The following is a 13,893-nucleotide window of genomic DNA, read 5'->3' on the forward strand; positions in this document are numbered from 1 at the left end:
GTGCCACGCTCGCCCGCCCGCCCACCCCTCCCCTCGCCCTCCCGCTCGCCCGCCCGCTCGCCCTCCCGCTCGCTCACCCGCCCGCCCGCTCGCTCACCCGCTCACCCTCCCGCTCGCTCACCCGCCCGCTCGCCCTCCCGCTCGCTCACCCGCCGCCCGCTCGCCCACCCGCTCGACCGCCCGCTTCTCACCTCGTCGTCCTTGTACCACGACAGATTCTCTGCCGTGAGTACGAACCAGTAGTCCTTGGCCCCTCCCTTCATGATGCCAATGTTGTTGATGGTCAGCCAGCCCTTCCGTATCACCTGTGTTCGGCACGCACGCACGCACGCACGCACACGCACACGTGTATACGCGTCCACGCACACGTACACAGTCACGTGTGCACGCACAGGCACGCGCGCGTACGTACACAGGCACGCGCACGACACACGTGCAAAGGCGCGTAGACGCGCATGCACACACACACACGGGCAAAGACTCTTTCCCCCGTGCAGCCTGTGGAAAGGCTGTTGGGGGGCAAGTGCTGTCAGCGAGCGGCACCTATGAAGGCTACCGGCACTGTGGCACACGAGGGGGTGGGTGGCTACCAGCATCACCACGCCCGGCCGCCTTTGTCTCCCGAGCGGCGACGTTTACACACGCAACCGGGTACTCATTTGATGCCGAGTCGACCTAGGGGGAGGGCCAGGACCGGTTCAGATAATCGTCCACCGGTGTTGGCCGTGAGCGGGAATCGAACTCGGGTCGCCGGGTTCGTAGCGCAAGCGTAGCGCTGACCACTACGCTACCGCTCCCCCCCACAATACACACATACACGTACACACACACACGTACACACACACACACGTACACACACACACGTACACACGTACACACACACACGTACACACACACACACACGCACACGTACACACACACACGTACGCACACACACGTACGCACACATTCACGTACGCACACACACGTACGCACACACACGTACGCACACACACGGACGCACACACACGTACACACACACACGTACGCACACACACGTACGCACACACACACGTACACACACACACGGACGCACACGTACACAGACACACGCATGCACATAGACGTATGCACACACACACAAACACGTGCACACACGCACACCTGTGCACACACGCATGTGCACACATGCACACACACGCATGCGTAGAGAGGCACACGGACACACACACAAGTACACACGTGCACATACACACACGTGCACACACACACACACGTGCACACACACACGGGCACACACACACACACGCATGCATACAGAGGCACACAGACACACACACAAATACACACAAGTACTTACGCACACACACATGCACGCGTGCACAGACACCAACACACCCCTCTACCGTGACCCCCTCTCCCCTAGGTACCCCTATACCGTGACCCCCTCTCCCCTACCCCTCTACCGTGACCCCCTCTCCCCTACCCCCTCCCTCTACCGTGACCCCCTCTCCCCTACCCCCTACCCCCCCCTCTACCGTGACCCCCTCTCCCCTACCCCCTCTACCATGACCGCCTCTCCCCTACCCCCTTAGACACCCCTATACCGTGACCCCCTGTCCCCTACCCCCTCGGTACCCCTATACCGTGACCCCCTCTCCCCTACCCCCTTAGGTACCCCTCTCCCCTACCCCCTCTCCCCTACCCCCTCTCCCCTACCCCCTTAGGTACCCCTCTCCCCTACCCCCTCTCCCCTACCCCCTCGGTACCCCTCTACCGTGACCCCCTCTCCCCTACCCCCTCGGTACCCCTCTCCCCTACCCCCTCTCCCCTACCCCCTTAAACACCCCTATGCCGTGACCCCCTCTGCCCTACCCCCTTAGGTACCCCTCTACCGTGACCCCCTCTCCCCTACCCCCTCGGTACCCCTCTCCCCTACCCCCTCTCCCCTATCCCCTCTACCGTGACCCCCCCATCTCTCAGCCGTCCGGCTTGAGACACTCGTTTCAAGAATTAAAGAACGAAAACGAGTTCGTTCAGAACTTGTTGCTGTTGTTGCTGTTGTTGTTGTTGTGCTTAGTGTTTGTTGATTGCTGTTGATTGTTGTTGTCCTTCCCCCCACACCCCCCACACCCCCCACCTAGCCGGTGCACTAAAGGCGTCCGTCGCTGCTGGTGCCCTTCCCGTGCCTTGCCCGAAGGCGCGCTCTCGTTAAGGTGTCAAATAAGAAAACAACAACAACAACAAGCAAACAGACGACAACAACGACAACAACAACAACAACAAATCGGCTCACCATGTGCTCATCCTGTGGCGGGGCAGTGGAACGCAAAGACAGAGTGAGCGGCGGCAACGTCAACATTCGCCTCTCGCTCCGTGTCCACAACGACATCCTGCACGTGTGTGAGCGTGCGGGGCCGGACGAGGGACAGGCGGACTGTTGGACAGGCGACGTTTCAGGCTAGGCCCTGCACGTGTGTCAGCGTGCGGGGCCGGACGAGGGACAGGCGGACTGTGGGACAAGGCGACGTTTCAGGCTAGGCCCTGCACGTGTGTGAGTGTGCGGGGCGGGACGAGGGACGGGCGGACTGTTGGACAGGCGACGTTTCAGGCTAGGCCCTGCACGTGTGTGAGCGTGCGGGGCCGGACGAGGGACAGGCGGACTGTGGGACAAGGCGACGTTTCAGGCTAGGCCCTGCACGTGTGTCAGCGTGCGGGCCGGACGAGGGACTGGCGGGACTATGGGACAGGCGACGTTTCAGGCTAGACCCTGCACGTGTGTGAGCGTGCGGGGCCGGACGAGGGACTGGCGGGACTGTGGGACAGGCGACGTTTCAGGCTAGGCCCTGCACGTGTGTGAGCGTGCGGGGCCGGACGAGGGACGGGCGGGACTATGGGACAGGCGACGTTTCAGGCTAGGCCCTGCACGTGTGTCAGCGTGCGGGGCCGGACGAGGGACAGGCGGACTGTGGGACAGGCGACGTTTCAGGCTAGACCCTGCACGTGTGTCAGCGTGCGGGGCCGGACGAGGGACAGGCGGACTGTGGGATAGGTGACGTTTCAGGCGATGGCTCTTCTGCAGGGCATACAGAGAGGCCAGGGCGTCTATGGGTCTGTGTGTGTGTGTGTCTATGGGTCACTGTGTGTGTCTATGGGTCTCTGTGTGTGTCTATGGGTCTCTGTGTGTGTGTGTCTATGGGTCTCTGTGTGTCTATGGGTCTCTGTGTGTGTCTATGGGTCTCTGTGTGTGTCTATGGGTCTCTGTGTGTGTGTGTCTATGGGTCTCTATGTGTCTATGGGTCTCTGTGTGTCTATGGGTCTCTGTGTGTGTCTATGGGTCTCTGTGTGTGTCTATGGGTCTCTGTGTGTGTCTATGGGTCTCTGTGTGTGTCTATGGGCCTCTGTGTGTGTCTATGGGTCTCTGTGTGTGTACGGGTCTCTGTGTGTGTGTCTATGGGTCTCTGTGTGTGTGTGTGTCTACGGGTCTCTCTGTGTGTGTGTCTACGGGTCTCTGTGTGTGTCTATGGGTCTCTGTGTGTGTGTCTATGGGTCTCTGTGTGTGTGTCTATGGGTCTGTGTGTGTGTGTGTCTATGGGTCTCTGTGTGAGTCTATGGGTCTCTGTGTGTGTGTGTGTGTGTCTATGGGTCTCTGTGTGTGTACCGGTCTCTGTGTGTGTGTCTATGGGTCTCTGTGTGTGTGTGTCTACGGGTCTCTGTGTGTGTCTATGGGTCTCTCTGTGTGTGTGTGTCTACGGGTCTCTGTGTGTGTCTATGGGTCTCTGTGTGTGTACGGGTCTCTGTGTGTGTGTCTATGGGTCTCTGTGTGTGTGTGTGTGTGTCTATGGGTCTCTGTGTGTGTGTGTCTACGGGTCTCTGTGTGTGTCTACGGTGCGAGCGACCATCCTCTACCTGATTCCCGACCACTTTCTTCTTCACCATCTGACTCGTGCGTGGCTGCGCACTGGGGGAGGGTGAAAAAACAACAACAACAGTCCATAACAATAATAATAATGACAATAATGCGATGACGATGACGATGGCATAAACGTCCACGGCAAAACATGAACAGGCCGTGTACCGTCTCCCTGGCAGTGAGACAGGGGTGGTGCCTTCGGATGTTCAAACACCGCACAGGCGACACTTTTCGCAGGCGCAGTGCAGTTAAAACGACACTACCGCTATCGGCTCGCTATGGTGGGGGGCCGTAGGCGTGAAACCCAACAGGACACGTGACCGGATAAAGGCGGGGGGCCAGGCGGGCCCCAGGGGGGGGGGGGGGGTGGGGGGAGTCAACGTGGTTGGGGGCTCGGAGTGGTTTACAAGCGGCGTGTCGACGGAGAGCCCGGGGGCCCCTCTTCTGCTGGGTCAGCTTTGGGATGAAGCCACGGCACCACGACCCTCGGTGTCGGGTCCCGTGTGTCAGCCAAGTTGGGAACGGCGCCGGGCGCCCCTACGTCGTTATCCTGCCAACGCTAAGAGTTACCCGCCGCGTTCGGACCGAGAACAGCGCCGCCGCCCCCCCCCCCCCCCCCCCAATCGCGGGGGGGAACACGCGGATAAAAAAACACGGCTCTGGCAAAGCCTCGGAAAAACCCGATTGGCCCACACACACCGTGGCCTCGATCTCGGCAGCAGTGTCGGGACAAGGGGGCAAAGCCACACGTGGCAGGGCGTTTTTAGTTTCGGGCGAGCGGCAGCTAAAATCGTGGGATACCTTTTTTTGGCCGCGATCAGGGTTGTGAAAAAAATTAAGAATATGTTGTGGACCCGCTTTCCTGGCAACGGACGCAGGGGTGGTGTTAAACACATTCTCTGGCGGAGGGAGGGAGCTGGTAGGAACGTTGGGTTGCTCGGTCAATAGCCAGGGTCAACAGCGGCACCACCACGTGGTGCATTCCGCACAATATGCCCGACTGTGAGGGCGGGCACAAGCCTGGCGTGAGTAGGTGAAACGTTGAGTTTTATAAGGGCACCACGGGGTGACCAGCCCCTCCCCACCCAGCCCCACCTAGCCCCTCCCCACCCAGCCCCTCCCCTCCCACCCCCAACCCAGCCCCACCCCTCAGGGTTGGTTCAAACACCGCCGATGTTCGTAGCTATCGCAAAGGAATCAAGGGGCTGCATCAGCCACACGCACGGCAATAAAACCCTTTGTGTTAGGGTGGTTCAAACACTGCCGAGATCGTAGCTATCGCAAAGGAATCAAGGGGCTGCATCAGCCACACGCACGGCAATAAAACCCTTTGTGTTAGGGTGGTTCAAACACTGCCGAGATCGTAGCTATCGCAAAGGAATCAAGGGGCTGCATCAGCCACACGCACGGCAATAAAACCCTTTGTGTTAGGGTGGTTCAAACACTGCCGAGATCGTAGCTATCGCAAAGGAATCAAGGGGCTGCATCAGCCACACGCACGGCAATAAAACCCTTTGTGTTAGGGTGGTTCAAACACTGCCGAGATCGTAGCTATCGCAAAGGAATCAAGGGGCTGCATCAGCCACACGCACGGCAATAAAACCCTTTGTGTTAGGGTGGTTCAAACACTGCCGAGATCGTAGCTATCGCAAAGGAATCAAGGGGCTGCATCAGCCACACGCACGGCAATAAAACCCTTTGTGTTAGGGTGGTTCAAACACTGCCGAGATCGTAGCTATCGCAAAGGAATCAAGGGGCTGCATCAGCCACACGCGGTTCAAACACTGCCGAGATCGTAGCTATCGCAAAGGAATCAAGGGGCTGCATCAGCCACACGCACGGCAATAAAACCCTTTGTGTTAGGGTGGTTCAAACACTGCCGAGATCGTAGCTATCGCAAAGGAATCAAGGGGCTGCATCAGCCACACATGCAGCGAACACGCAAACAAAACATCCCCTTTTACCCGTTCCGTTCTGACAATAAAAACCCCCTTTGCGTCGGGGTGGCTAAAACACCAAACATAAATCCGGTTGCGTGCGGCTGCTCACTTGGCGAAGCCGATGAAGTCCTCGTGGTTGGTATTCATGTAGGCCAGCTCGATGTCGATGAGCAGCAGCACCTTTGGGAGGGACGGCACAGGCAAAAAGCTCGAGGTTCCCCTGACACGTGCGGTTGCGGGCAAGTGCACGCGCCGCTAGTTAGCGAGCGAGCAGCCGGCGCAGCTGCGAAGGCAAAGGCCCCCCGCCCGTGTAGCCTTGACGGACTGTAGGGGCAAGTGCTGCGAGCAACAGCGGCGGCGGCGGCGGCGCTGTGGCACATGAGGGGGGTGGGCGGGTGGCCAGCAACCACGCACGCCCGGCCGCCTTTGTCTCCCCGGTGCTGATGTTTGCGCACCGCACCAGACACTAGCGGTGGTGGTGGTGGTGGTTGTGGTGCTGCTGGTGGTGGTTGTGGTGGTTGTTGGCAGTGGTGGTTGTGGTGGTTGTGGAACTGGTGGTAGTGGTTGCGGTGGGTTGTGGTGCTGGTGGTTGTGGTGGTTGTGGAACTGGTGGTAGTGGTTGCGGTGGTTGTGGTACTGGTGGTAGTGGTTGTGGTGCTGGTGGTTGTGGCTGTTACAGTGGTGGTTGCGGTGGTCGCGGTGGTTACGGTGGTGGTTGTGGTGGTGGTTGTGGTGGTTGCGGTGGTTGTGGTGGTCACGGTGGTGGTTGTGGTGGTTGTGGTGGTTGTGGTGGTCACGGTGGTGGTGGTTGTGGTGGTGGTTGTGGTGGTTGTGGTGGTGGTTGTGGTGGTTGTGGTGGTTGTGGTGGTGGTTGTGGTGGTCGTGGTGGTCACGGTGGTGGTGGTTGTGGTGGTTGTGGTGGTTGTGATGGTTGTGGTGGTCGTGGTGGTGGTTGTGGTGGTGGTTGTGGTGGTGGTGATGGTTGTGGTGGTGATTGTGGTGGTTGTGGTGTTGGTCGTGGTGGTGGTTGTGGTGGTTGTGGTGGTGGTTGTGGTGGTTGTGGTGGTGGTCGTGGTGGTGGTTGTGGAACTTGGGGAAGTGGTTGCGATCGGTGGTGGTGCTGGTGGTAGTGGTTGCGGTGGGTTGTGGTGCTGGTGGTTGTGGTGCTGGTGGTTGTGGTGCTGGTGGTTGTGGTGCTGGTGGTTGTGGTACTGGTGGTAGTGGTTGTGGTGGTTGTGGTACTGGTGGTAGTGGTATTGGTGGTAGTGGTTGTGGTGGTTGTGGTACTGGTGGTAGTGGTTGTGGTGTTGGTGGTTGTGGCTGTTACGGTGGTGGTTGCGGTGGTCGCGGTGGTTACGGTGGTGGTTGTGGTGGTGGTTGTGGTGGTTGTGGTGGATGTGGTGGCCACGGTGGTGGTTGTGGTGGTCACGGTGGTGGTTGTCGTGGTTGTGGTGGTTGTGGTGGTGGTTGTGGTGGTTGTGGTGGTTGTGGTGGTTGTGGTGGTTGTGGTGGTTGTGGTGGTTGTGGTGGTGGTTGTGCCAGCACCTGTTGCTTGGTGCGCCCCTCACGATCACGGACGTACGTGGTCACGATCCGCTCCGTCTCCTCGCGAAGGCGCGGATACTGGGCAAGCTGGGGGGGACACGGGGGGGGGCACGGGGGAGGGGGGGACACGGGGGGGGGGGACACGGGGGGGGGGGACACGGGGGGGGGGGACACGGGGGGGGGGGACACGGGGGGGGGGGGGACACGGGGGAGAGGGGAGACACGGGGGGGGGGACACGGAGACAGGGAGAGACAGCGAGACGTTGGCTGTGCCATCGGGGGGAGGGGGAGGGCCACACCGTGGTGGTGGTGGTGGTGCCGTGGTGGTGGTGGTGGGGGGTGCCGTGGTGGTGGTGGGTGGTGCCGTGGTGGTGGTGGGTGGTACCGTGGTGGTGGTGGTGGTGGGGGGTGGTGGTGGTGGTGGTGGGGGGTGCCATGGTGGTGGTGGTGGTGCCGTGGTGGTGGTGGGTGGTGCCGTGGTGGTGCCGTGGTGGTGGTGGGTGGTGCCGTGGTGGTGGTGGTGGGGGGTGCCGTGGTGGTGGTGGGTGGTGCCGTGGTGGTGGTGGGTGGTGGTGGTGGGGGGGTGGTGGTGGTGGTGGTGGTGGGGGGTGGTGGTGGTGGTGGTGGTGGGCGGTGCCGTGGTGGTGGTGCCGTGGTGGTGGGGTGGTGGGAGGGGCTGCTGTGGTGGTGGTGGTGGTGCCGTGGTGGTCGGGTGGTGGTGGTGGGTGGTGGTGGTGGTGGGGTGGTGGTGGTGGTGGGGTGATGCCGTGGTGGTGGTGTTGGTGGTGGTGCCGTGGTGGTCGGGTGGTGGTGGTGGTGCGGTGGTGGTGGTGGTGCCGTGGTGGTGGGGTGGTGGTGGTGGTAGTGGTGCCGTGGTAGTGGTGGTGGTGGTGGTGGGAGGGGGTGGCGCACCTTCTCGCTGCACTTGTGAATGACGGCGGTAAGTTCGCTCACCACCATGTCCACGCACTTGACGCACGGCTCCCGTAGCTTGGCGATCTGCTTCTTGACGATCGCCTCGAACGCAAGGTCCGGCGTGAACAGCCCCGTCCTGCACCACGCGGCGCCACGCGTGTGTGGTGTGTGGTGTGTGTGTGTGGTGTGTGTGTGTGTGTGTGTGTGTGTGTGTGTGTGTGTGGTGTGTGTGTGGTGTGTGTGGTGTGTGTGTGTAGTGTGTGTGTGGTGTGTGTGTGGTGTGTGTGGTGTGTGTGTGGTGTGTGGTGTGTGTGTGGTGTGTGTGTGTGGTGTGTGTGTGTGGTGTGTGTGGTGTGTGTGGTGTGTGGTGTGTGTGTGGTGTGTGGTGTGTGTGTGTGTGTGGTGTGTGTGTGTGTGTGGTGTGTGTGGTGTGTGTGGTGTGTGTGTGGTGTGTGTGTGTGTGGTGTGTGTGTGTGGTGTGTGTGTGGTGTGTGTGGTGTGTGTGGTGTGTGTGGTGTGTGTGTGGTGTGGTGTGTGTGGTGTGTGTGTGTGTGTGTGTGTGGTGTGTGTGTGGTGTGTGTGTGTGTGTGTGTGTGTGTGTGTGTGGTGTGTGTGGTGTGTGTGTGGTGTGTGTGTGTGTGTGTGTGTGTGTGTGTGGTGTGTGTGTGTGTGTGTGTGTGTGTGGTGTGTGTGTGGTGTGTGTGTGGTGTGTGTGGTGTGTGTGTGGTGTGTGTGTGTAGTGTGTGTGTGTGTGTGTGTGTGGTGTGGTGTGTGTGTGTGGTGTGTGTGTGGTGTGTGTGTGTGGTGTGTGTGTGGTGTGTGTGTGTGTGGTGTGTGGTGTGTGTGTGTGGTGTGTGTGTGTGTGTGTGGTGTGTGTGTGTGTGGTGTGTGTGGTGTGTGTGTGTGTGGTGTGTGTGTGTGTGTGTGTGGTGTGTGTGTGTGTGTGTGTGTTGTGTGTGGTGTGTGTGTGGTGTGTGTGTGTGTGTGTGGTGTGTGTGTGTGTGTGTGTGTGTGGTGTGTGTGTGGTGTGTGTGTGTGTGTGTGGTGTGTAGTGTGTGTGTGGTGTGTGTGTGTGGTGTGTGTGTGTGTGTGTGGTGTGTGTGTGGTGTGTGTGTGTGGTGTGTGTGTGGTGTGTGTGTGGTGTGTGTGGTGTGTGTGGTGTGTGTGTGTGGCGTGTGTGTGCGTGTGTGGTGTGCGGTGTGTGTGTGTGTGTGCGGTGTAGAGCGGTGGGTGTGTGTGTGTGCGATGTGTGTGTGTGTGCGCGATGTGTGTGTGTGCACGCGGTGTGTGTGTGCACGCGGTGTGTGTGTGTGCGCGGTGTGTGTGTGTGTGCGGTGTGTGTGTGTGCGGTGTGTAAGCGGTGGGTGGTGTGTGTGTGTGTGGTGTGTGTGTGTGTGGTGTGTGTGGTGTGTGTGTGGGTTGTGTGGTGTGTGGTGTGTGTGTGCGGTGTGTGTGTGCGGTGTGTGTGTGCGGTGTAGAGCGGTGTGTGTGTGTGTGTGCGGTGTGTGTGTGTGTGCGGTGTGTGTGTGTGTGGTGTGCGTGTGTGCGGTGTGTGTGTGGTGTGTGTGTGTGTGTGGTGTGTGTGTGGTGTGTGTGTGTGTGTGGTGTGTAGTGTGTGTGTGGTGTGTGTGGTGTGTGTGTGTGCGGTGTGTGTGTGGTGTGTGTGTGCGCGGTGTGTGTGTGGTGTGTGTGTGCGCGGTATGTGTGTGAGCGGTGTGTGTGCGGTGTGTGTGTGCGGTGTGTGTGTGCGGTGTGTGTGTGTGCGGTGTGTGTGTGTGTGCGGTGTGTGTGTGTGGTGTGTGTGGTGTGTGTGTGCGCGGTATGTGTGTGAGCGGTGTGTGTGCGGTGTGTGTGTGCGGTGTGTGTGTGCGGTGTGTGTGTGTGCGGTGTGTGTGTGCGCGGTGTGTGTGTGTGCGGTGCCGCGTGTATGTGTGCGGTGTGTGTGTGCGGTGTGTGTGTGCGGTGTGTGTGTGAGCGGTGTGTGTGTGAGCGGTGTGTGTGTGTGCGGTGTGTGTGTGTGCGGTGTGTGTGTGTGCGCGCGGTGTGTGTGAGCGGTGTGTGTGTGAGCGGTGTGTGTGTGTGTGTGTGTGCGCGCGGTGTGTGTGTGTGTGGTGTGTGTGTGTGTGTGTGAGCGGTGTGTGTGTGTGTGTGTGCGGTGTGTGTGTGTGCGGTGCCGCGTGTATGCGGTGTGTACGGTGTAGAGCGGTGCGTTGTGTGGAGCGGTGCGGTTGATCGTGCGTTGCGAATGGAATTTAACGAAATTTTTACGCAAAATAACAACCGGCCCAAAAGTGAAGACAGAGAGAAACAGGGGGAGAGACAAGGAGAGAGACAGGGAGGGAGAGACAGGCAGGGAGAGACAGTGGGAGACACAGCGAGAGAGAGACAGGGAGGGAGACAATGGGAGACACAGGGAGAGAGACAGGGAGAGAGACAGGGAGGGAGACAGTGGGAGACACAGGGAGGGAGAGACAGGGAGAGAGACAGGGAGAGACAGGGAGGGAGACACAGGGAGAGAGAGACAGGGAGGGAGACACAGGGAGAGAGACAGGGAGGGAGACAGAGGGAGAGAGACAGGGAGGGAGATACAGTGGGAGACACAGGAGAGACACAGGGAGAGAGACAGGGAGGGAGAGACAGGGCGAGAGAGACAGGGAGGGAGACACAGGGAGAGAGAGACAGGGAGGGAGACACAGGGAGAGAGACAGGAAGGGAGACAGGGAGGGAGACACAGGGAGAGAGAGACAGGGAGAGAGACACAGGGAGAGAGGCAGGGAGGGAGAGACAGGGAGAGAGAGACAGGGAGGGAGACAGAGGGAGAGAGACAGGGAGGGAGAGACAGTGGGAGACACAGGAGAGACACAGGGAGAGAGACAGGGAGGGAGACAGAGGGAGAGAGACAGGGAGGGAGAGACAGTGGGAGACACAGGAGAGACACAGGGAGAGAGACAGGGAGGGAGAGACAGGGCGAGAGAGACAGGGAGGGAGACACAGGGAGAGAGAGACAGGGAGGGAGACACAGGAGAGACACAGGGAGAGAGACAGGGAGGGAGAGACGGAGGGAGACACGGAGGGAGAGACGGAGGGAGACACAGGGAGAGAGAGACAGGGAGGGAGAGACAGGGAGAGAGAGACAGGGAGGGAGACACAGGGAGAGAGAGACAGGGAGGGAGACACAGGGAGAGAGACAGGGAGGGAGACACAGGGAGAGAGACAGGGAGGGAGACACAGGGAGAGACAGGGAGGGAGAGACAGTGGGAGACACAGGAGAGACACAGGGAGAGAGACAGGGAGGGAGAGACAGGGAGAGAGAGACAGGGAGGGAGACACAGGAGAGACATAGGGAGAGACAGGGAGAGAGACACAGGAGAGACACAGGGAGAGAGACAGGGAGTGAGACAGGGAGAGAGACAGGGAGAGAGACAGGGAGGGAGACACAGGGAGAGAGAGACAGGGAGGGAGAGACAGTGGGAGACACAGGAGAGACATAGGGAGAGAGACAGGGAGAGAGACACAGGAGAGACACAGGGAGAGAGACAGGGAGAGAGACAGGGAGGGAGAGACAGGGAGAGAGCGACAGGGAGGGAGAGACAGGGAGGGAGAGACAGGGAGGGAGAGACAGGGAGGGAGAGACAGGGAGGGAGAGACATAGGGAGAGAGGCAGGGAGAGAGACAGGGAGGGAGAGACAGGGAGGGAGACACAGGGAGAGAGAGACAGGGAGGGAGACACAGGAGAGACATAGGGAGAGAGACAGGGAGAGAGACAGGGAGGGAGAGACAGGGAGGGAGAGAGAGACAGGGAGGGAGGGAGAGACAGGGAGGGAGAGACAGGGAGGGAGAGAGAGAGACAGGGAGGGAGAGACAGTGAGGGAGAGACAGGGAGGGAGAGACAGGGAGAGAGACAGTCGAAGACACAGGGAGAGAGACAGGGAGGGAGGGAGAGACAGGGAGGGAGAGACAGGGAGGGAGAGAGAGACAGGGAGGGAGGGAGAGACAGGGAGGGAGAGACAGGGAGGGAGAGACAGGGAGGGAGAGACAGGGAGAGAGAGACAGGGAGAGAGAGACAGGGAGAGAGAGACAGGGAGGGAGAGACAGGGAGGGAGAGACAGGGAGGGAGAGACAGGGAGGGAGACAGGGAGGGAGACACAGGGAGAGAGAGACAGGGAGAGAGACACAGGGAGAGAGGCAGGGAGGGAGAGACAGGGAGAGAGAGACAGGGAGGGAGACAGAGGGAGAGAGACAGGGAGGGAGAGACAGTGGGAGACACAGGAGAGACACAGGGAGAGAGACAGGGAGGGAGACAGAGGGAGAGAGACAGGGAGGGAGAGACAGTGGGAGACACAGGAGAGACACAGGGAGAGAGACAGGGAGGGAGAGACAGGGCGAGAGAGACAGGGAGGGAGACACAGGGAGTGAGAGACAGGGAGGGAGACACAGGAGAGACACAGGGAGAGAGACAGGGAGGGAGAGACGGAGGGAGACACGGAGGGAGAGACGGAGGGAGACACAGGGAGAGAGAGACAGGGAGGGAGAGACAGGGAGAGAGAGACAGGGAGGGAGACACAGGGAGAGAGAGACAGGGAGGGAGACACAGGGAGAGAGACAGGGAGGGAGACACAGGGAGAGAGACAGGGAGGGAGACACAGGGAGAGACAGGGAGGGAGAGACAGTGGGAGACACAGGAGAGACACAGGGAGAGAGACAGGGAGGGAGAGACAGGGAGAGAGAGACAGGGAGGGAGACACAGGAGAGACATAGGGAGAGACAGGGAGAGAGACACAGGAGAGACACAGGGAGAGAGACAGGGAGTGAGACAGGGAGAGAGACAGGGAGAGAGACAGGGAGGGAGACACAGGGAGAGAGAGACAGGGAGGGAGAGACAGTGGGAGACACAGGAGAGACATAGGGAGAGAGACAGGGAGAGAGACACAGGAGAGACACAGGGAGAGAGACAGGGAGAGAGACAGGGAGGGAGAGACAGGGAGAGAGCGACAGGGAGGGAGAGACAGGGAGGGAGAGACAGGGAGGGAGAGACAGGGAGGGAGAGACAGGGAGGGAGAGACATAGGGAGAGAGGCAGGGAGAGAGACAGGGAGGGAGAGACAGGGAGGGAGACACAGGGAGAGAGAGACAGGGAGGGAGACACAGGAGAGACATAGGGAGAGAGACAGGGAGAGAGACAGGGAGGGAGAGACAGGGAGGGAGAGAGAGACAGGGAGGGAGGGAGAGACAGGGAGGGAGAGACAGGGAGGGAGAGAGAGAGACAGGGAGGGAGAGACAGTGAGGGAGAGACAGGGAGGGAGAGACAGGGAGAGAGACAGTCGAAGACACAGGGAGAGAGACAGGGAGGGAGGGAGAGACAGGGAGGGAGAGACAGGGAGGGAGAGAGAGACAGGGAGGGAGGGAGAGACAGGGAGGGAGAGACAGGGAGGGAGAGACAGGGAGAGAGAGACAGGGAGAGAGAGACAGGGAGAGAGAGACAGGGAGGGAGAGACAGGGAGGGAGAGACAGGGAGGGAGAGACAGGGAGGGAGAGACAGGGAGAGAGAGACAGGGAGAGAGACAGGGAGGGAGAGACAGGGAGGGAGAGACAGGGAGGGAGA

The 13,893-nt window shown here is 60.1% G+C and overlaps 1 protein-coding gene across 3 annotated transcripts in view; it reads right to left on the reverse strand.

The window, feature by feature from the left end:
• The window catches only part of DNM1 (dynamin 1), a 73,623-nt gene that overhangs the window by 22,907 nt on the left and 36,823 nt on the right, over positions 1-13,893 (reverse strand). For 2 of the 3 annotated variants that reach the window (XM_076056078.1, XM_076056080.1), the window contains exons 10-15: positions 8,290-8,428; positions 7,378-7,464; positions 5,942-6,012; positions 3,889-3,940; positions 2,276-2,287; positions 192-305 (exon numbers count right to left, since the gene is read on the reverse strand). In XM_076056078.1, the coding sequence (XP_075912193.1) occupies positions 192-305; positions 2,276-2,287; positions 3,889-3,940; positions 5,942-6,012; positions 7,378-7,464; positions 8,290-8,428 (475 nt within the window). The remainder of the gene's footprint in view (positions 1-191; positions 306-2,275; positions 2,288-3,888; positions 3,941-5,941; positions 6,013-7,377; positions 7,465-8,289; positions 8,429-13,893) is intronic. The other variant, XM_076056079.1, reaches the window with a different exon arrangement.

This window comes from Petromyzon marinus, chromosome 74 (assembly GCF_048934315.1).
Source record: "Petromyzon marinus isolate PM22_M1 ecotype Great Lakes invasive population chromosome 74, UKy_Petmar_22M1.pri1.0, whole genome shotgun sequence".
Classification (NCBI taxonomy): Eukaryota; Metazoa; Chordata; class Hyperoartia; order Petromyzontiformes; family Petromyzontidae; genus Petromyzon; species Petromyzon marinus.